The sequence below is a fragment of the Drosophila subobscura genome, chromosome O (assembly GCF_008121235.1).
Source record: "Drosophila subobscura isolate 14011-0131.10 chromosome O, UCBerk_Dsub_1.0, whole genome shotgun sequence".
Lineage (NCBI taxonomy): Eukaryota > Metazoa > Arthropoda > Insecta > Diptera > Drosophilidae > Drosophila > Drosophila subobscura.
In genome coordinates this window covers 8918132-8938052 of record NC_048533.1, presented here as the reverse complement: position 1 = coordinate 8938052, position 19921 = coordinate 8918132, and the positions used below count along the sequence as shown (strand labels likewise).

General features: G+C 44.8%; 5 protein-coding genes across 5 annotated transcripts; 4 read left to right on the top strand and 1 right to left on the bottom strand.

Moving 5' to 3' along the window:
* Positions 1-18: 18 nt before the first annotated feature.
* Positions 19-7393, top strand: LOC117896087 (mucin-17). Its single transcript, XM_034804126.1, has 5 exons — positions 19-522; positions 2490-2648; positions 5157-5421; positions 5481-5602; positions 5663-7393. The coding sequence occupies exons 2-5, from the start codon at positions 2568-2570 to the stop codon at positions 7166-7168; spliced, it is 1974 nt and encodes a 657-aa protein (XP_034660017.1). The 5' UTR covers positions 19-522; positions 2490-2567; the 3' UTR covers positions 7169-7393.
* Positions 7394-7415: 22 nt separating this feature from the next.
* Positions 7416-7936, top strand: LOC117896113. The gene is made up of 2 exons (XM_034804167.1): positions 7416-7673; positions 7740-7936. The coding sequence occupies exons 1-2, from the start codon at positions 7458-7460 to the stop codon at positions 7893-7895; spliced, it is 372 nt and encodes a 123-aa protein (XP_034660058.1). The 5' UTR covers positions 7416-7457; the 3' UTR covers positions 7896-7936.
* An 848-nt stretch (positions 7937-8784) lies between these two features.
* LOC117896115 (putative SERF-like protein) lies at positions 8785-9959 on the top strand. The gene is made up of 3 exons (XM_034804170.1): positions 8785-8959; positions 9288-9393; positions 9457-9959. Exons 1-3 carry the CDS (start codon positions 8953-8955, stop codon positions 9524-9526), a joined length of 183 nt encoding a protein of 60 aa, XP_034660061.1. The 5' UTR covers positions 8785-8952; the 3' UTR covers positions 9527-9959.
* A 1096-nt stretch (positions 9960-11055) lies between these two features.
* LOC117896111 lies at positions 11056-17417 on the top strand. The gene is made up of 4 exons (XM_034804165.1): positions 11056-11270; positions 16136-16415; positions 16512-16665; positions 17046-17417. Exons 2-4 carry the CDS (start codon positions 16173-16175, stop codon positions 17144-17146), a joined length of 498 nt encoding a protein of 165 aa, XP_034660056.1. The 5' UTR covers positions 11056-11270; positions 16136-16172; the 3' UTR covers positions 17147-17417.
* Positions 17418-17561: 144 nt separating this feature from the next.
* Positions 17562-18524, bottom strand: LOC117896109 (mesencephalic astrocyte-derived neurotrophic factor homolog). The gene is made up of 4 exons (XM_034804164.1): positions 18366-18524; positions 18173-18297; positions 17957-18098; positions 17562-17881 (listed from the first exon to the last, which is right to left on the bottom strand). Exons 1-4 carry the CDS (start codon positions 18451-18453, stop codon positions 17715-17717), a joined length of 522 nt encoding a protein of 173 aa, XP_034660055.1. The 5' UTR covers positions 18454-18524; the 3' UTR covers positions 17562-17714.
* Positions 18525-19921: the final 1397 nt, after the last annotated feature.

Below are 19921 nucleotides of genomic sequence, written 5' to 3'. Positions count from 1 at the left end.
CCTAATGTGAATTTTAAACCAAGTTGGGTGCACTCGGAGGTATCAGTTCAAAGCGCGACTTCGTTGAGTTCGGTTGTGTCGTTCCGCCAAAAGTCCATCCCACGCCGAGGAGCATCTCTGCAGACGCGCGATATTTTGAAGTTGTGTCTGAAGCAAGGACTGTGTGAATTTGTGTGTGTTGATGGCATGCCAGTGCCAGAAGCGGAATATATATTGTATAATAATTTATGCGAACCAATTTGGTTCCAGTGTGTGAGTGGTCTTGACTTTGTTTGGAGCACTGGAACCGAGCTGCAAGCTGCACACTGCACTCGCACTCGGCTGCTGTCTCTGACATTTGATCTTTGCAAAGATCACATCGTTCCGTAGCTCGCACCCAACGCCTCGAAACTCGCATTGCATTGCATCGGATGTGTGACCATATGGAATATACTTTATCCACCTACCACCTACAGCGGCAATTAGTTTGCTCAGTTTAAGACTGAGACTGCAACGGTGACTGCAACGGCGACACGGGCGAAGGTGAGCCATAAGCTGTGGAACAGCATTGATGCATCTTAATAACTTCCTCTGCGATCCAGCGATCCCTCGCCATCCCGCAATCCCGCAATCCATGGGGGTTCTAAGGGGGCAAACGCCGAAGATGACTCGGAAAACAATTAGAAAAATGCCAACGATGTCTGAGCCAATGCTGTTTGGCCTGGCCCTGCTATAATCAACCTGTAATGCCAGCTAATTGGCATAATTGTTGTAGCAGAGGTTGTTCCTCTTCTGCTGTTATTCGCTGGGAGTCTTGAGCATCTTTGAGTTAGATTCGCAATGCTCTTTCAGTGGAAATTGCTGGCAAAAATGTCAAATAGGCTTCGCCTCACTGGCCGGCCACAAGGCAACCAAAAATAACCCAGCAAAAAAAATAAAAAACAAAAAACTGAAACCAGCATCACGAGCTCCAGAGGCCGAGGAGGATAAAGCAGTAAATATTTCCCGCTGTCGTTGTCAAAAAGGTCAAGACAAGGAAAATCCACCAAAACTAGATGCCAGTTCAATACTGTTCAAGGGGCTGTCTCTGTCTCTGTCTCCGCTGCGACTGCTGCCCCTGCGGCGTCTGCTGCTGCTGCTGTTGTTGTTGCCACACGCACTTGACTGAAATGGCGGCTCGACTCGGCCTGGCCGCAACATGCCCCAAATGTTGTGGTTAGCATTGAGATAGATGATCTCGTTAGCAAATAATATGGCTGGGATAGTAGTTGAACTTTTGGCTAGAGCTTCACTCTTGGGATATTCATTTAAACTGGTGTAATTTGGGTAGCAATACACGCATAATGGCCGTTGAGTTGCAGAGCATCATTGAAAGCAAATCCATTAATATATCTTCAACTATCCTAAGAGACCTTAGAGAACGAAGAAGATAACTTTTTGGGTACATGGTTTACTCCTTGGATTCTTTTTCTGCTTGAAATCCTTTACTTTGACACCTCTCCAAGCCGCTCTGTGGATTTGCAATTCGAATTGACATGTTTACGAACTCATAATTCAAGTTCAACCACTCAAACTGACAGTCATCTGCCATCATCTTTAAGATTATCTCTCAGCAAGATCTGACAGGTTTTTCTCCGATGCAGTCATGGATTTGAATGTTCAACAAACTGCCAGGAATATATATACTAAAGAGAAAGATATGCACTCCGCATTGGATTAGTTGGGGTTGTAGTTGCGACACATATTCGTAATACCCAGCACAAATGGACGCGCTTGACCCCATCTGGAGATGCGATGTGCTAACTAACAGAGTTTACAGCGCATCCGACGGACAGCTCAATTTGGGCTTATTTGGCTAGAATAAATAGCCATAAAATGCAATTGCAGCTCGGATGCTTTGCTGGCCACTGTGCTTGACAGTTTCATTGCACTGCCGCTGGAGAGTATCATCTACGGGTGTGCGGTTCTGCCGCTGGAGAGCATCATCTACGGGTCTGTGTGTGTGTGGTGTGGTGTGGTGTGGTGTGGTGTGGTGTGGTGTGGTGTGGTGTGGAGTGAAGTGGCAAGGTTGTAAAATTGAATTGTAGGTGGAGGTCGAGGCACGGGGCAGGGACAAGGGAGATGGCAGACTCGGCACTGCAAATTCTACAGAAATAACAACAGCCAAAGTTAATGTTTTTCAAATTACAATTCATTACAAAACCTCAAATCAACAATAAGAAAATTGGTTTCCCCCGCACAAAAACCAGCCAACAACTTAGCAGCATTAAGTATTTCAATTGGAGAGAGAGAAAGACATTTTTTTGGGAAAGTTATCACTAAAGTAAGCAGAGTTTCGGTTACGCAAAGATTGGCAACAAAAGAGTCATCTATGGCATTATTATGGGATGGATGGAGGGGAATGATGCGAGGCATTGTATAAGGCAATTAGCGGTTGCTTAGGGCCGCCTGCACTTTCCCATCGGTGGCACAATGTCTATTCAATAACTGCTTTATTAATACCTTTTCAGTTGTAAGCTCTCCAAAAATACGTACGAGTATCACCATCATTCAACACCAACGAAACTCCGGAGAGAACGATCATCGAAATGTTCACGCAAGCGATCCCAAAGTATTCGCGACTCTTGGCCCTGGCTTTGTTCTGCGCAACGTTATTTTTGGGCAGTGAGGTAAGTTTTGGCATCTACCCTTAGCCTCGGGGGGCACACAGAGGGAAGCCTAATGCTCGATCGCGAGGGAATGTGAAAGATATGCCAGAGATAGCTCTTGCCGATTGTGCACGTGAGCGAGCATTGAAATGCAAATTGCGGAATTGTATAAATATTTAAATACTATATTTGCTGGCTGGATAGGTGCTTATTAGCGCCTCGCCACAGATTGCAGTAATTAATTGCTGAAACACTGGTATGCCCCATGCTAATGAAGCTCGGACTAAGCATCCACGGCTGTAAGTGAGCATTTAGGGAGCTGCTAATAGTAATAGCAACTCAAATTGAATACAATCATTTTCACTTGCACACCACAACCATAAATCCATCTCTGGCCCCAAGATAAACACCGCTTTAACGGGTTTACTAATCATAATTCGAAACGTGAGCCCAGTTCAGGGGCGTGATCAAACGAGGGATGATATCTGTACAGATTTCCAGGGGTCACCTCTGTGGAAGACAATGGCAGAGCCATAGCTATAGACAGGGAAAGTTCTCTGAGTGAAAAGAATTAAAAGATTCTTCCACAACATTTGCTTAAACAAACACAAGCTGAACCGCATCTTGCGAGTTTGCCCCTGGGCCCGAGCGAACTCCATCTTGATCGTCTTTGCCAGCGTCTAGCATTGCTTCCCAAGACACTTTTTGAGCAACGGCGGAAAGTGTTGTAATTCTGCGCTCTTTACGCTTTGTTTCATTTTGTTAATTTATTCTCGCGCGTGTGTGTGTGTGTGTATGTGTCTCCGTGAGTGCATCCACAATTCACACAAGAAACACTCACCCACATCCACATGGGCACTCTGGCAAAGGTCTCCTCAAACTACATACAAATATATTAAAAACAAAAGACTCGAATGACCAAGTGACCTTTTTCCCCCCCTTTCCTGAGTCTCTGACACTTTTGCAGAAATGGAACAACCAACAACACAGCACAGCGAGAAAAGTGTGTTGATTGTTTTCGCTATTTGCATACAAGAAATTAAAACCAAACTCGCGATGGGGATGGGGTTTGGGTCTGAACCCAAGCCGAACTGAAGAAGTCTTTGGGGGCTCTTTTGCAACGGACGAGTGGTTAACTGGGCGCAGAATGTGAGTGTGTCTTTGCTGTGGCCCATAAATATGTTTGCTGGCAAATGAAATTGAAGAGCGTTTCAAATTATGGCAAATTACCCAAACAAGAAACAAGAAACACAAAAACAAACACCAACCACACAGTAAATTTCGCGAAATTGAAAACTTTAGTTGGGCCTTGGATTACACAACCTACGAAGGCGAATCATGCTCTTCCTCCTTAAGTGCTTTTTCATCTTATTTGGTTTGATTGCCAGCCCGAGTTCCTATCCGCAGTTCCAGTAATTTGATTATCACCGTGTCGTAAATGCGACGACCTTATAAGGTAAATTGAAGCTTAAGCCGCAACACACTCAAATTCGATTTTACAAGCTTCTAGTCGGATGCAATCACATGACCTTATGGGGAGAGGAGCAGCGTTAAACGAGTCTAATTGCATCCAAATTTGTCTGCAAATAAACACTTGCGTACCTTTGTGAGAGAATTTGATGGGTGATTGGCGCCAATCATTGATAATTGGTAAAGCCCTAAGCTGCCTCTCACTCTTCAACATTTTGACCAGACTTGCATAAGCCTTCCTTTAAGGTGTCAACGATGTCAGAGATTTCATAGATTGCATCGCACGGAATGCTGGGAAATTATTACGTATACGAGTATGTACTTTTCACGGACGTACCCCGTACACCGGACCCTTGCGGAAGCTTCTTCTCACAGTTTCGCACGTACTCGCAGACCAGTCAGATCCAGTGGCAGATTTCGATAAGTCATTGGGCTATAATTTGCGACTATCTACCGACGTGAAATTTTGTCTATACAATTAGACAAAAACATAAAGAAACATTCACAAAATCAACGGCAAGTGCGGCAGCAGCAAAAAAGTGAAAAAAACCTAAAAATAAAGTTGACATTTCACACAGCGGCAGCAGGTCGTCTGTTGCAAGCAGCCGTGGCACCATGTGCCAAGTTATGACATCACTTCAATTCATCACTTCTGGGCTCGGGCCATGGCAACCTACAAGCACAACATATGTACATATGTACATATACATTTATGTATGTACAATGTACATGCAGCACACAACAGCCTGCAGCCTGCAGTCACACTCAGCTGCAGTCACACATGACGGGGCACGAGTACGCGCAGATGATATCGATCTCTCGCCATCATTTGTTTTTGGCCAGTCTAATAGTGTGGTGCCTGAGAAAGGCCCCCCCTCCAGGCAGCCGTCCAATTATGCTTGGCAGCCCTTATCTTAAGTGGGACCCTTGTGGTATTATGTGGCTCCTTTCAATGTGATGTAATGAGACAGTCACTCGCTGTAGATATCTTTATATGGATATAGTAATGGGAGGGATCCATCTTTTATACTAATGATACATTTTCGTCTCTCCCTTTAGGCCCAAAATGCATTCCAGACCATAAATCCTGCCTCACAACTCACGGAGAAAACTTTCTTCTCGTGCACGGGTCGTCCGGCTGGCTACTACGCGGACGTGGAGTCGGGCTGCCAGGTGTACCACATGTGCGATGGCCTGGGCCGCCAGTTCAGCTACACGTGCCCCAACACGACGCTCTTCCAGCAGCGCATGCTCATCTGCGATCACTGGTACATGGTGAACTGCTCCAAGGCGGAGAGCAACTATGCCGCCAATCTGCTAATTGGTTAGTGCTCTAACGATCTCTCCCCCTCCACGGATAATCCCATTGAACACTCTTCACAGGTCAGCGCGACAAACCCTTTGTGAACGATGAGGAGAATAGTCTGAGAACGCCACGACCCGACCTCCTGGACCGTCCCTATGCTCCGGACTATTCGGGCGAGTCCTTTAGAAGTCAATACAAAGTGAGTTCATTCAGTCTTGAAAAATGATTTCTAAATATTATGTATCCTTTGCCTTGACAGCAACTAACTCCCAATCAGAATCAAATCCGCGATGAATCCTCGAAGGGTGCCAATGGCGGAGCTGGAAAATATGATCCACAAATTTCGACACAGACGCGCTGGCGCATTCCTCCGCCCAGTCGTACCATCCAGCCGCCGGCCTACGAGCCACAGATCGAGCTGCCAAGCAGCACAGCGAAGCCAAGGATCACCACGATCACCAGTCGAGCCACCACCACCAGTCGTCCCACCACCACCAGTCGAGCCACCACCAGGACGACAACCACAACAACTCGTAGACCTGCCATTGTGAGCGTGGCCACAAAACGCACAGAGGCACTGCACACGCGCAGGCCTACTGTCCTGGCAGTGGAGCAGGACATGGAGGATCTGGGAACCAGTCACAGCACACGGTACAACACCTCTGCGGACTTTAATTCGGTGGAGGGACCACTGAGGGCCACAAAGAACACCAGCACGAAGCTGGTGAAGTTCGTAAAGCCGCCATCGAAGATCTACGAGCCGCCGTTCCTATACCCCATTTACAACCAGGACGACGAGCCAAAACAACCAGCTGCCAGTGGACCGGGGACACTTCGCTCCTCCACAGCAGCACCATTCAGTCCGAGTGTCAGCCGGATACACATCAGCGAGGCCACCACCACTGCACGTCCCCAGAGCCGGCCCACAACCTTGGCGGGTTCGCCCTTCTCCTTTGCCTCGCCACCCACGACGACGAGCACGCCAGCAGCTCCTCCAAGGAACGAGAACCGAACGCCGGCACCAGCACAGAGTTTCCGCCTGGCCACTGGCTCATCCGTGCCCACCGCTGCACCGCCAGCACAGCAGAAGCTGACTCTGCCTTTCAATGATTTGTTGCCTCCATTTGTGGACTTTGTGCCCCATGACATAGCCACCACGCAGGGTCCGCCCATCTACTACGAGTGGAAAGTGCCCTCGAATGGCTTGGAACCCCCAAAGCTCGATCCTCCAATCGGTGTAGATGGACGTGAGTATCCCGAGACGACTGGCGACTACGGCGTCGTCAAGGGCAAGACGGACATATTCAACACCAGGCTGAACGACATTGGCAGCCATCCGCAGAAGCCAGCAGGTCCAGTGCAGGTCCAGGTGCCGGTGCAGCAATCGAGCACCAGCAGACGCTTGCCCACCTCAAGGTCGATCAAGACCACGGAGAAGTACGATCAGGCACAGCGTCGCTCGGATGTGGTGGGAAGTTCCACGGATATAACAACGCTACGAAAGCAGCTGCTCATTCCGGAGTACGCCTTTCCCCTGGAGACGATCGGGCGGACGGGCTACGGTCCTGGCGCCGGTCTCGGTGTCGGCGCCAGTTCCAGCTCCAGCACAGGAGACGTGTACAATTCCTTTCAGTTAAAGATCCCCGAGCATCGCAGCGGATCGGGCAGCAGTTCCATCAAGTGGTTCGGCGAGAATCCCAAGTGTCCGGAGTGCCATCCGTCGTTCGTCCTCCCGGGCACCTGCGAGCCATGTCTGAGGAGATAGTCCAGCTCTGCATAGGTTCCCACTTATCCATTAACCGCATTCCATTATCCGCATCCGAATCTACACCTGCATCTGCTCCTAGGTCCTAGTATTAGCCCTTGCTGCCCCAGAGCGAGCCAGAGAGAAGCATCTTCCACGCATTTAAATGTTAAAGTTATTGTACATCAGCAGTAAAGACAATGCATTATTGTTTAATAATTAAAGTTACGCAAATTATTTTGTGAATCGTGTGTTTACTTATATCAGAATTCAAGTCAGTCAAGCAGGCTATGGATCAGAAAGAAATGTAATGAGCTGTCTGCCCAAATGGATTTTCAAAATTTATTGCCGTGTTTTTCGGATTCTCCCAGACATGGGTGATATGTCGAGTAAAAACGGAGTCTTTGGCTTATTGAGTCCGTCGATAGCTAAACTTGGCGACGAGGATAACTATTGGACTTGGCGCATACTCATAAGATCTTATCTGGAAGCCTTGGGACTGTGGGCGGGAAACTTTCCAAAGGAGGTAAAAAACTGACATTTGTTCCACGCTTTGTGGACACGTTAAAATATATATTTTTCATTGTTGCAGGGGCCGCAAACCAAGTTCATCTTGCTGAGCACTCTTGAAATGTGGATATTTAAAAGGGAATATGAGCATTCAAGTTGTAAGCAAATTTTTCAAGATCTCGAGGAGCGTTTTAGTGTTCCTCGACCAAAACTTTCCCAAATGAATTTGACCAACTAAGAAAGAAATATTAAATTATGGAATAGCTCTTTTCTCGATCAACGACAACTCACAGTTCTTTAATCGCCATTCGTACTCCTGGTATTTTGAAACATAATTGTTATTGAACTATTTTGAACTCAACTAAAAAATTATTTAAAAACAAAAACGCCGATAATTCCGCTTATCACACATACCGATAGCACTGCATCCATTATGTGTGTATGACACTACACTGAACCACCTCTCTTATCTCTAACACAGAGATTTTTCTATTGAAAAATATGAAGGGAGAGTGAGAAGAATATGCTTTATTTATTAAGCAATTCAATTAAACGGGATCCCATCAATAATCGATGGGATCAATAAGCAGTCGAACGAAAACTGATTATATGGATAGTATAATTTATTAATCCATGCATTGTTGTCCTCCAAGCTCCATATCCCCTCTTAAATAACTCACTCCTCCTGCTTTCATACAAATTTTGAATTTTTAACGGGTTTCATTTTGTAAACAAACGCAAAACAATGTACCCAGAGAGCATGCACTTTGGTCTACTCTGGTCACACTGGGCACAGAGTGAAATATATGGCACCTTCCGTCGCAAGAATATTTTGCGTGTCTGAGTACTGGTTTTGATTTGATTGATTTTGCACACAATCTAATGAAAAGAAGTCATAAAAACTAACCAATCTTGTTTAAAATGTATTGATTAATCGGATAAATTTATAGTTTTAGCGCTGAGAATCCTAACTAGCTCGTAATGTTAAGCGGAATATCAAAGTTTAGGAAAATGTTATGGGTAGACGGTATATTTTTAAAACGCGAAGGTATATTCGTGTATATTTTTTTGTCTCAGCCGGTATACTTTATCGATAGCTCGTTATCGCACTGCTCTCATCACTAGTCAATATAAAAAACAACAACATCGCAAAATAAAGCAAACCGCTGGAAATAAATCATAGAAATCAAAATATATTCGGATTACAGACGAAAAATATTGATACGTGGACGCCTTTTGCGGAGCGAGATTTTGCAGCTAGATCCGGAGCATTTCGTTAATCCAGAGCGACAAAAATGACACGTAAGTGCGCAGCATTGGCCATCCATCTTGTGGATTTTCGTCCATTCCACATGAATATTTAAATGAATCTAGCCTGGAGGCCGACGCGGAACACATGGAATGTACATACAAATCTGCCACAGCTGTATGCGTCTGTCTACACCAGAACAACTAGTGTAGGATCTTGATCTTTCCTACCACATAGAGAGTGCAAAATCGATGGCTGGTTTTAGGACATGCGACAGCGTGTGCGCCTCTAACCTCTTTGCCAGCGTGATTAGATCATTTAGCACGCGCAACTAACCAAATGGCACGGCTTTAAATATTAACCGATCGTTTACTTTCACAGGGGGAAACCAAAGGGACTTGGCGCGCCAGAAGGCGCAAAAGAAACTTTCGGAACAAACCAAGGGAAAACGCACCGATAATCTCACCGTGGAGCAGCGCAAGGCTAGGTCAGTATAGTAAAGTTTAAGTTGTAAGTACTACAAGCATAATGATGATCATTAATATTCCAGGGATGCTGAAGTGATGCGGGAGAAGCAAAAGAAGAAGGAAGATGCTGCAGCAGCTGGGACAAGTAAATAGAGACCAGCCAATAGACAACTCCATCAGGTAGACAGATGCAGGCGTGGGTCACACACAAATTTGTTAGTGGATAGGCAGTCGTTGCGTCCCAGGGACCTGGGATCTGGGACAGTCAACGCCATTCTACATGAGAGTAATCTAATGAGAATTTTATACATTTCAACGTTACAACTATGCATAGATATTACCGGGCTGTAGCTGTACCGAGCAATAACTAAGCCCAGCCCAACCCACTGGTCACACCACACAAACGGTCTCAATGGATTTCGATTTCAATACCGCCTCGGTTTTCGTTCCCTTTTCCTTTTCGCAGTGTCCGGCTGAAACATAATTAAGCAAAACTGTTTATTTCTCAACATACCTGATTAAAAATTACTTACTCTAATGTATATATAAATTTTCAAAATAAAACATAATATGCAGCCAAAAAGCGTAAGACCAAACAATCTCCATGTCTAGCTATATATTATGTATTGTGTTTTTGGAGAAAATATATGTATAAATTATGACTTGAAGACACGCAGACAAGGAAGAGAGAGATAAAGAATGAGCGCCCTGTGGGGACTGGAAAGGCAAAGGCGCAGCAAACTGTCTGCAGGAATAACGCAATTACTACGAGTATACTTGAAAATATAAATCGAATGACAAATCCCTACAACTATGACTATTAATAGGTTAAGCGGAAGCTGCAAAAGAGGTCCTGCAAACTATATTGATTGATCCAATTCAATTTTATCCGTTGCCTTAACAAGCATCCTCCACTCCCCTCAAAGCTGGCACTAAATTTGCATACAATAGAAGGCAGATAGAAGATCCAACAGAAAGCAAACAAAGGGAACGAAACCAGCTTAGTTGAGGAATGATTTGATAAATATGAAAGTAGCTGCATGGCCTACAAAACTCTCGCCAAACGGCTGTCGATCGTTGAACGAGCCCAACAGAAAATAAGTTGAATGCCAGCATTTACCATTTTAAGGCAAAATGTCCAAAAACTTGGCGACTAACGGCCAACAACTGGCAGTGGCTAAGCAACTAACCAAAAATGGCACTAGGAGACATGGCGTGCTGGCACATCATATCTAAGGCGCGCATCTTGAACAGGGGGCTCCATGGAATACGCGGACGTTGGGCCGGAGTCGGGGTCGGTGTCGGGGTCCAGCCCAAGTAATGAGATCTGAGAATGAGCGGGGCAAGTTTTAATGATTTGTTTGCTTAGGATAGTGCAAAGCGCTGTAGCCGAACCGTGTCCATTGTTTGTCCATGTGGTGTTTGATAACTCTATGCCGGAACAATCTGAAAACTGGTTCTCCCTCAGGGAAAGCTTTCCCCCGAAAGCTTGTCGCTGCCGTACGTAAACTTGGAACAACATCTTAGTTTAAGAACTTTACTTTGCTGCCACTAAGAGAAAGAAACAGCACAAACGCTAACAGCAGATGAGAGCCAAAATCGCGATCGAATCGCTGTGGCTGCGCTGTTTCTGCCGCTGCCAACGCTGGCGCTCTCTAGCGACGAAGCCTCTCGCGTTCAGCAGCGCGTTTTCAGTCGCTACGTGAAACTCGCCGCACACACAACGGAAACGCGCGCAAATCGAATTGAAATCGCGTCAAAACTGCCTGAAGAATATATCAATATATCCACTTGTATATACACATATCATACGAGCAGTAATCAATTGCAAGGCCATAAAGAGTCGATTGGTTCCAAAGACCTATTGTAACCCTCCCATTCAGCAAAAGTAGAAAGTGTAAGTGAATTTGGTTTATATTTGGCGACCGATCGCTGGCGGGCCACTTGCCAAACCAAATGCCAATTCCTGACATTATCAGCGGAAAAAGTGCAGCCAATTGGCGGAGCGATCTCAATCGAATGCAAATCAAGTGATAAACGATCGTTTCGAAATTAAAATAACAGGCGAGCAGCTCCCCAACGGAGGTGGATATGTGCAGTAGGAACGGAACCCAACCCCCAGCCACAGTAGCCACAGACCTAGAGAGCCAGAGCCAGTCCCAGTCCCAGCTGGCGACTTGATTGCTCGTCTGCCTTGGCTCTGTGTGTGTTTTCTTTATTTTTGTTGTTGTTGTTGTTTTATTTTTTATACAAAACATATTCAATTTCATTTGGCTGCCGCGCTGCCAGCAATTTCAATATTCAAATGATCGCAGAGTCTGAGTCTGGCGCGCTGCTAAATGATTTTTCTGAGCGCCTGCAAACACAAATTATGACAAATGCGCTAAAAACACACACTCTACATCCCAAAAATATAGAAAAACCAAACAGAAATTACAAAAACAAAAATTAATAATGCCACTGTTTGTTTTGACTTCTGATCGTCGATCGCATATCTCTGATCCCGTCTGACCCAAATGCTCTATGAGCAGAGGCAGAAACCGTTTGTTGGCTTTGATTATTGCTTTTGCAAATTGCGATCTATATAGACAGCACAGCTATATGTACAAACATATATAAGGAGCTGTTGCTGCTGCTGCTGATGTGAATGCAAGGCATGATGTCAGCAAAAGCAAGATGACATTGAAATATCCCACCTTTTTGGGGATATTCAGAAAGAGAGAGAGAGGTAAACAAGTCAGCAGTAGAACAGGTTGAAATAAAGGATATGTAGGTCAATAAAAAGTTCACTTCCATTCGTGGGCGGAGGCGCATACGTTTTTACGCTCTCTAAATGTTAATTGAATCTTGTTTGGCCATGTATTCCAGACATTTGCGATCCATAAAACGCACATTCAAGCTGAAAATGAACGGTGAGGCGGTGAATATTAAGTCGGCACTCCCATTGATACACAATTATTAAAGGAAATGATCAAATTGTGAGATCTCCCCCGCGCAAGCCACCGCTCAGCAAAGTTCAGTGACGCGCATCACCATAAAGAATTACAAAATAAACGAAAAATTAACAAGATAGAGGAAAGAACAATGTGAAGGTTACAAAATACACAAGGCAACAGATAAAACAGCGACGAAAATATATGAAAGCAACAAAAAACAGACACACAAAAACACATTCTAGCTGAATACATAGGAATGGCAGAAGGCGTTCGCACACCTACGCTGCCACAGTGGCGGCAAATAGTTAATGCCAGATGCCAGATTGATGGAGGAGCTGGAGGAGGCCTACTACTTGACCACAACATCTGTGTATCCAATGCTCATTGATCGGGCATTCGCAATACGAGAATTGCCATTACAAAAGTTCTGAGGTAGCTGCTGTCTGTCGGGCGACTAAAAGCATTTTATGGGTCCGTTGTTTTTTCTAGATCTCCCAGTTGAATGCTCGCGACCTTGTGGCGCTATTTATAAGCATTTTCGTGTATTTCTTCTCTATGTTCTCCTCTCATAAATGAATCATTTTGATGTGGGAGCGAAAACTTTCGCTTTGGGGTAGGAATGATCCTCTAAAATTGCTTTTTTGAACGCGTTCAATGTCGCCGCTGCCTCCCTGACCATGAAGAACATTGACAGAACGGAGAAAAGTATCTCGTGGCTTCATGCAAAGTGTCGGGGCAGGAGCAGGGGCAGGGGCAGTGCGTGCCGCACCATAAAGGCACCGCCGCGTAATTGCAAAATCATGAATTGAAACTGAAAGCCACGCCGGCAAAGGCCACTTCAAAGGCTGCTGCAAATGCAATTGAGTTCTGCAGCTGCAATGGGCTTAATTGATTTATATGGCAAGTCGAGTGATCGAATACCGAATGCTGAAAGCTGAAAGCGAGAAACCGTCGGCCAAATTCGATTTGACAAAATGCTAAGACAAAGCCCGCTCCGTTCGCTCAAGTGGCAGAAACCAGCAAAATAAATAAAACGCCAAATAATGCCGCGTGCTTGGGACTTGTCAAATTTGGTAGAACGATTTTTGACCGGTTTGAAACCCGACTTGGCCACTCATCGGAGCAGCCAGCTCCCACTTATGCTTTCAGCCTGCCATAGATTGAGCAATTTCCAGCCACATCGCGGCTCAATTGCAGATCCAGATGCTCGGGCTCCAGTATCTTTTGTGTCTGGGCGCAAAAAGTAGCACGGAAGAATGTCAAACTTAATTACGCGTTGAAGCGCAAACTAATTGGTGGATTGGACAGCGGGCTGGGTGGTGTGTGGAGGCGTAGAAGGGGTCACAAAAGTTCGCCCGCCGCGATAAAGCGAACAACAAAAGAGTTGGGAATAATTGGCGTCGGCTTCGCTGGCGGCAATACCAGATACCAGATACATGCCAAAAACAATCAAGTATCCGGCAGATACAAAAGCCAGACCATAACCCCTGGACACGCGCTCACTGAACACGAAAATTACAAAAGCCGATCGAGCTGTTGTTGATTTAAACAGTTTTCCCTGTCCATACATTGTATAGATGTATACACAACACTCGTACACGTTTGACCACAGCAGTTGACATGATTTATATGGACAATATTTTCAGCTCGCTTGCTCTCGAGACTAGACAAATGGGTCACGATTTGATTAATGAATGATGATAAATGTAAATTTTACATTTTGTAATAGTTTAATGTTCAGCTTAACTGAATGTTTAGGTCTTGATGGGTGGCTTTTCTTTTCTATCTCTCAGTTGCAGTTCACAGAAAAAGTTGTTTGGCTTTCCCTCGATTCTCGTACATCTTCTTCTGGCTAACTTTACCTTTCACATTTACCAGCCTCAGCATCTGACAACTTTTACTCCCACACATATGTATGTAGATGCAGACACAGTCAGACAGACAATCTACAACCTTCAAGCTCCGACAAAAGTGCAATGACAACCGCGTCCAGTTGCACTTGTCAAGTCTTAAACACTTTCCAACTCATAAAACCCACATCGCATAGGCACATCGCATCGAGTGGTGTTGAGGCAGAAATTCCTCTGAAAAAAAAGTTCGCCCACGCCGCGTTTTGAACTTGACTCCGTCAGCGGCAGATCCGGAGGGGATTACGATTATAATTATACTTTATTGGAGCGCCCAGCGGAAGTCAGCGTCACCAGTAGATTAACGATGAGTTCATTGGTGATATTAGCGCCATTAAAATGCGAACTTAATGAAACATCTGGGCATGGAATTTCCCTAGAGACTTTATTGCGTTGTACCCTCTGACCTGAATCGGGTTTTTCCATTGTTTCATATTGCACTGCTTTGTTGGCATAACCAGGCCAAAACGTATGTAATTCAAGATGAAATCGCAACAGAAGCCAGACAAATGTGGGGTCTGTGTCTGCGGTCAAATTCTGCTCCATTTATGGCGCTAGAAAAAACGCGTGCGAAACGCGTGGAGAACGCGCCAAGCCAACGCGCCATGTGTCCGGTTTATCAACGTGTCTATAAAAAGTTCAGTCTGTTCCGTTCAAGTAGAATGTGATCTTTGGGCATTAACCTGTCCTCTGCCCGTGCTCCTCTCTGCCCCACCTTCCCCCTGCGATAATTACGTAATTTGTTTCGTATTCTTGCCGAGATTCTTTCCTCACATCTTTGTGCTGTTTGTTTGGCTATTTCGTATTTCTCTCTTTCTTCTTTTTCTGCGTGAGGTGTGAACTCAACTCAGCGGAAATGTGCTTTAAATACGAATGGTATCTGTATCCGTATATCTCTTTGTGTATCTTTAGCTTGAACTTTAGCTGCGGGTGCGAGTTGGAGTGGGAGTGGGAGCTTGAGTGCGGCCTGACCATTTCCCAGGCAACCAGTTTCGGCTTAAGTCCCAAAGTGTTTCCATGTAAGACAAGACAGTTTGGCGTGTGATTATCTCATCAGAGTTGATGCCGGCCGCGGGCCACTTGTACGAGTGCGATGTGGATGTGGATGCCTCGGCATTCATCCGATAGATACGAATGCCAGCCAGCTGCAGCGGCATGCATTTGCATGTGCCAACATGCGCCACATCAATCCGTGGCGTGGCTGAAGCTGAAGCCGAAGCCGGCGTTCGGAGCACGTTAAACGTTTGATTAATTTAATGACAATGCCCGGTGGCTACATTTGATGAGCCATAACTCATAGATGCATTCTCCTATCTGGATCGTGTGCTCATGTGGATGATATCAACTTTCGAAAAGTTGCCAGTTGGGGGATTGGCTGGAAGTGGCTACAACCATTTCCGAATAACTTCTCTGCGGACCAGCTGTGGTTCATTGATTAGTCATTCGATTAGTTGATTTATTTAAAAGCTTTGGCTAAATATAAGTCTTACGTTCTCTCAAGTATTCCACGCTCCTTGGCTATTGTTTTCATCTCATTTCCTTCTATTTTTAAAACCAAATTTTGTTTTATAAACATTTGTCGGTTCGTTGAAGCGTCGCTTGACGTCACAATTGGCCAAACTATTGGATTTTGTTTTACTTTAACTCTTGTAATTGCCAAAGGGGGTCAAGGTGGGGCCACAGGAATGCCATAAATAATTGCTTGTTTCCTTACAAAACAATCGTCATATATTAGCCAGAAGCGTATTGTTGATAAGATAGAAACAATGTGAGGAAATGTGGATGGGTAATACTTCCACAAATGCCCAAACAACATCATCCATTATATGACGAAGTCTAGAAATTCTTGAAAATATGACTGTATGCCGCTCTGTTCCAAATTTGAAAGTAACATTTTTAATTTCCTTTTATATTTCCAGTTGATATCATCTGTAATCCGCATTTTGATTTGCCAAAATGGCAAAACCCCTTTTAAACTCCTGCTGCGTGTGTCAGTCGACGCGGAATGGCTCCATTATCTCCGGCATCCTGGCCATAGTCCTATCCATCATCACCATCGTGGTGATCTTCACAACGAGAGTGCATTTCAAGACGATCGTGTTCGACTTTATACCCAATGACATTGTCAAGATAATACTTGTGATCAACCTGTGCATGACCATTTTGATTTCGCTGCTGATGATCGCAGGCGTCCTCAAGGTACGATATGATCGGTCCTCCCCACACACACACACACACACACAGAATGTGTGCTCGTTGAATACAGATTGCATCATTAATCTTTGTTTATTGCAGCGCAATCACTACCTGATGGTGCCCTGGGTGGTGCTGGGCATCATGATTGCCATTGGCCTGCTCATCTCAGTCATCTACACTGCCGTCGTCTTCTTCATTGATGGCTACGTGTTGACGGGTGTTCTCTGGCTAATATTTGGTTTAATTTGTTGCGGTAAGTGTGCAAGGGAGTGGGGCAGTGGAGTGGGGAAAATTGTGGGGGCAACTGTTACTTCTCCATGTGCGGTTTTTAGCACCGGATGGCGTTTTATGCGAGCCGTTTTTACTTTATTGACGCATTTATCATGCGTTGATTGCCCCGTGCGCTGAAAGCAGAAAAGGCGGCGCCCCCAGCCAATGGCTTGCACCCAACAAATGAGGCGCGAAGTGGCTGGCAAATGCAATTTGTTGCAGCAGATAATAAATGGGCGAGACTCGTTTCTACATCTGCTAGATTCTAGTGTAGCTACCATGTAGAAAGAGTGTCAAATACATTGAACAGTAGGCGCAGACTCAGATTCCTGATACTAAATACTTCAATGTCTTCTCTTGCAGCGGTCCTTACCTATTGCTGGTGCGTCGTCTATAGCGAATATGCCAATCTCTCCGAGGAGAACGAGCGTGGCAGATACAACAAGCAGCCCTACCGCCGCTGAGAATACCAACCAGAAGGTGATCTGTAGACCGATCCCCTACTCTCATCATCACATCCATTCTAGCAAGAAATACCCATTCAATCATACTAGTTTATAATAACAATCCCAACTGCTTATGTTCGTATTTAGTGGATATGTCTAACTAATAATTGTAATTTAATTAAGGCGAGCCAGCCTTTCGCTCAGATCGAATTTATGTGGCCCGCGTCATAAAGTGCAATCAACCGAGTTATTTAACATTTAAATAAAACTTTAATCCAGATATTTTGTGCATTTCTGTTGTAATTTCTATGTAGTTTTGTTTTATACATGAGATACATGAGATGAGGTGCCCGCACCCTCCACGCTGGCAGTGCCCTAGAGTTGGCCCTGATTGTAGTGTGTTTCTTGGTTTCTTTTTTATTTGAAAATATCGTTTCTTTATGTATATTTTATATTCAATTCTCTCAAAGTCTATCAAAATTGTAAATTAACTAAAAATATGGATGTGTAGTGGGGGTTTCTTCTATTTGAGTGGGCGTGTTCCATGTAACTACACAAGTAACTCTAGACTTTTGAGCGATGCGATCTACAGTTCGCTGCGAGCGTACTTCGGCTTCAGCTCCTCGATGCGCTTGATGAAGTCAGACTTCTCCAGGCAGCCATCGCAGCTCTCATCCCAGTCGTTGAGGATCTTTTTCAGGTCGCGTACTTTTAACTTTTTCAGATCCACACTGTTCAGATCGATCTGTTTCTCTGCAGTTACACATACATATAATATACATAGTTAGTTTGTTTCCACACACGCTTCCTTCTTGCAGGCGTACGTACCATATCGGAGGTCGCAGATTTGCGCATCCTTCTTCTTCAGCTTCTCACACACTTTCTCGGCCGGCATGGACCAGCTCAGGGGTTTGCTCATCTCGTTCAAGATTCCAGTGGCCGATTCCTCCAGACCACCGAGGTAATAGCACTGCATGGAAAAAGCACACGTGTTAGCATACGTGTTCCCTAGGCGGAAGAACACACTGTTTGCCGGCTACTCACGAATCTGTGTTCCTTGTTTTTTTGTGTCTTGCAAAACTTCTTGAATTCAGTCTCAATTTGCTTGTAGTCGCCCTTGGTGGCATCGTCAAGCGAAGCCGCAAAGCGCCGGACAGTCTTGATACAAACTACAAGATTTTGGTTGAAAATCAACTCCAGAACATTTACCACTTACGTGGCCAAGATATGTACATACCTTCGCAGTCCTCCTCTTTCAGGGCCAGCGTTGTCTGTGCGACGCCGGCCAGGAAACAGACCACAAGCACCAGATGGGATGTCTTCATTTTGCTGCTACTCTGATTTATTCAATGTCTTTAATTTACTAAATTCTTTTTATAGAAATTTGTTTTCTTGTTTTTAGTTTAGGTGGCCGTAGTGATGTGAGTTGTTATACTTGTTACAAATATTATATGCGAAGCGTTATCGATAGTATCGCAAGTATCACAGATGTTACTTGCGACTACGTTCATTTTGGCAAGTGTGTGCCCATCAAAGCAGTCTGTTGCCACACGATAGTTACGAAATATCGATAGCAGGCTGACAATATTAGGGGTGAGAGCGTGATGACGGTTAAAAATGTAAAACTTTGATTTGGTATCATTATTGAACCAGCAACACGGTATTCCGGGGGAAGTTCTCCTGCCATTCGGTAAATAATCGGGATTGGAGTGCAAATGATTAAGCCTAGTGACTTCCTTAGGTGGTGTTTACAATGAGATTGGATTTTGGCTAGAGCGGATTTAGACACGTTGGTGAAAGACGGGCAAGCGTATTCTAGTCTACTTCTGACAAAGGCCTTGTAAACTATGAGCCCTCTCTTTGGGCTGATACCGTAATGGCACCCACTGAGTAGTCTTAGAAACGCACTGGAAATCACTTTGTGGAAGAAAATAATAAAGGAGTCGTCCGCATACTGAAACAGTAAACAATTGCCATCGTTTATCTCCTGCAGTTCTGCGGTGTACAAGTTGCACAGAGTTGGACTGAGACAGCTGCCCTGACTAACTCCCCTGTTCACCTCGACCTCCCTCTTGCCCTTGATGAGTATATGTAGCTTAGGAAGCTGGCAATCCAGGCAGTGTGATTCGGGTCGAACTGCATGACATTCATCTTCTGCTCTAGCGTGTCCACTCTTACGCAGTCAAAGGCCCTTTGTAGGTCAAGACAGGCCGCCACGACCTGATTCCCTCTCGCCTTCAGAGCCAGGACCTCGTTGATCAGGACGTTGATGCAGAGCACCATGGACCTGTTCCTCCTGAAGGCGTAGGACCTGACCGGCAAAAGCTCATGCCTTGAACTATGTTTCACATATGAACTGCGAAAAAGGTGGGTGCTTTGAAAAGTTCGTCCTTTTTTACCTACATGCCATACCTTGATTTCACATGCCAAAGAGAGGATTAGGTCAGCGGAGAGAGCAAGATATTTTCTTCTCCCTCCTCATTTTTGCGGCTTAATATGAGCACAGAAATATACCAAAAATAATACACGTTCACACCTGCATATACAAGCACTATTCTTCGATTTTGATATTCTATATAATATTTCCAGCTAGTTATGACTCTCAGCCCTAAAACTGTAATTTTATCCAAATTATCATTCAATTCTCCACAAGATTGGCTGATTTTCATACCTTATCTCTACTTGATTGATTGCAATATAAGGGTAAAACAAAAAAGGTCAACCATAAAAACAGCGTAAACGTAACGTACGTGGAAACGGAATGTTTTGTTGTTTAATAATAATGTTTTTATA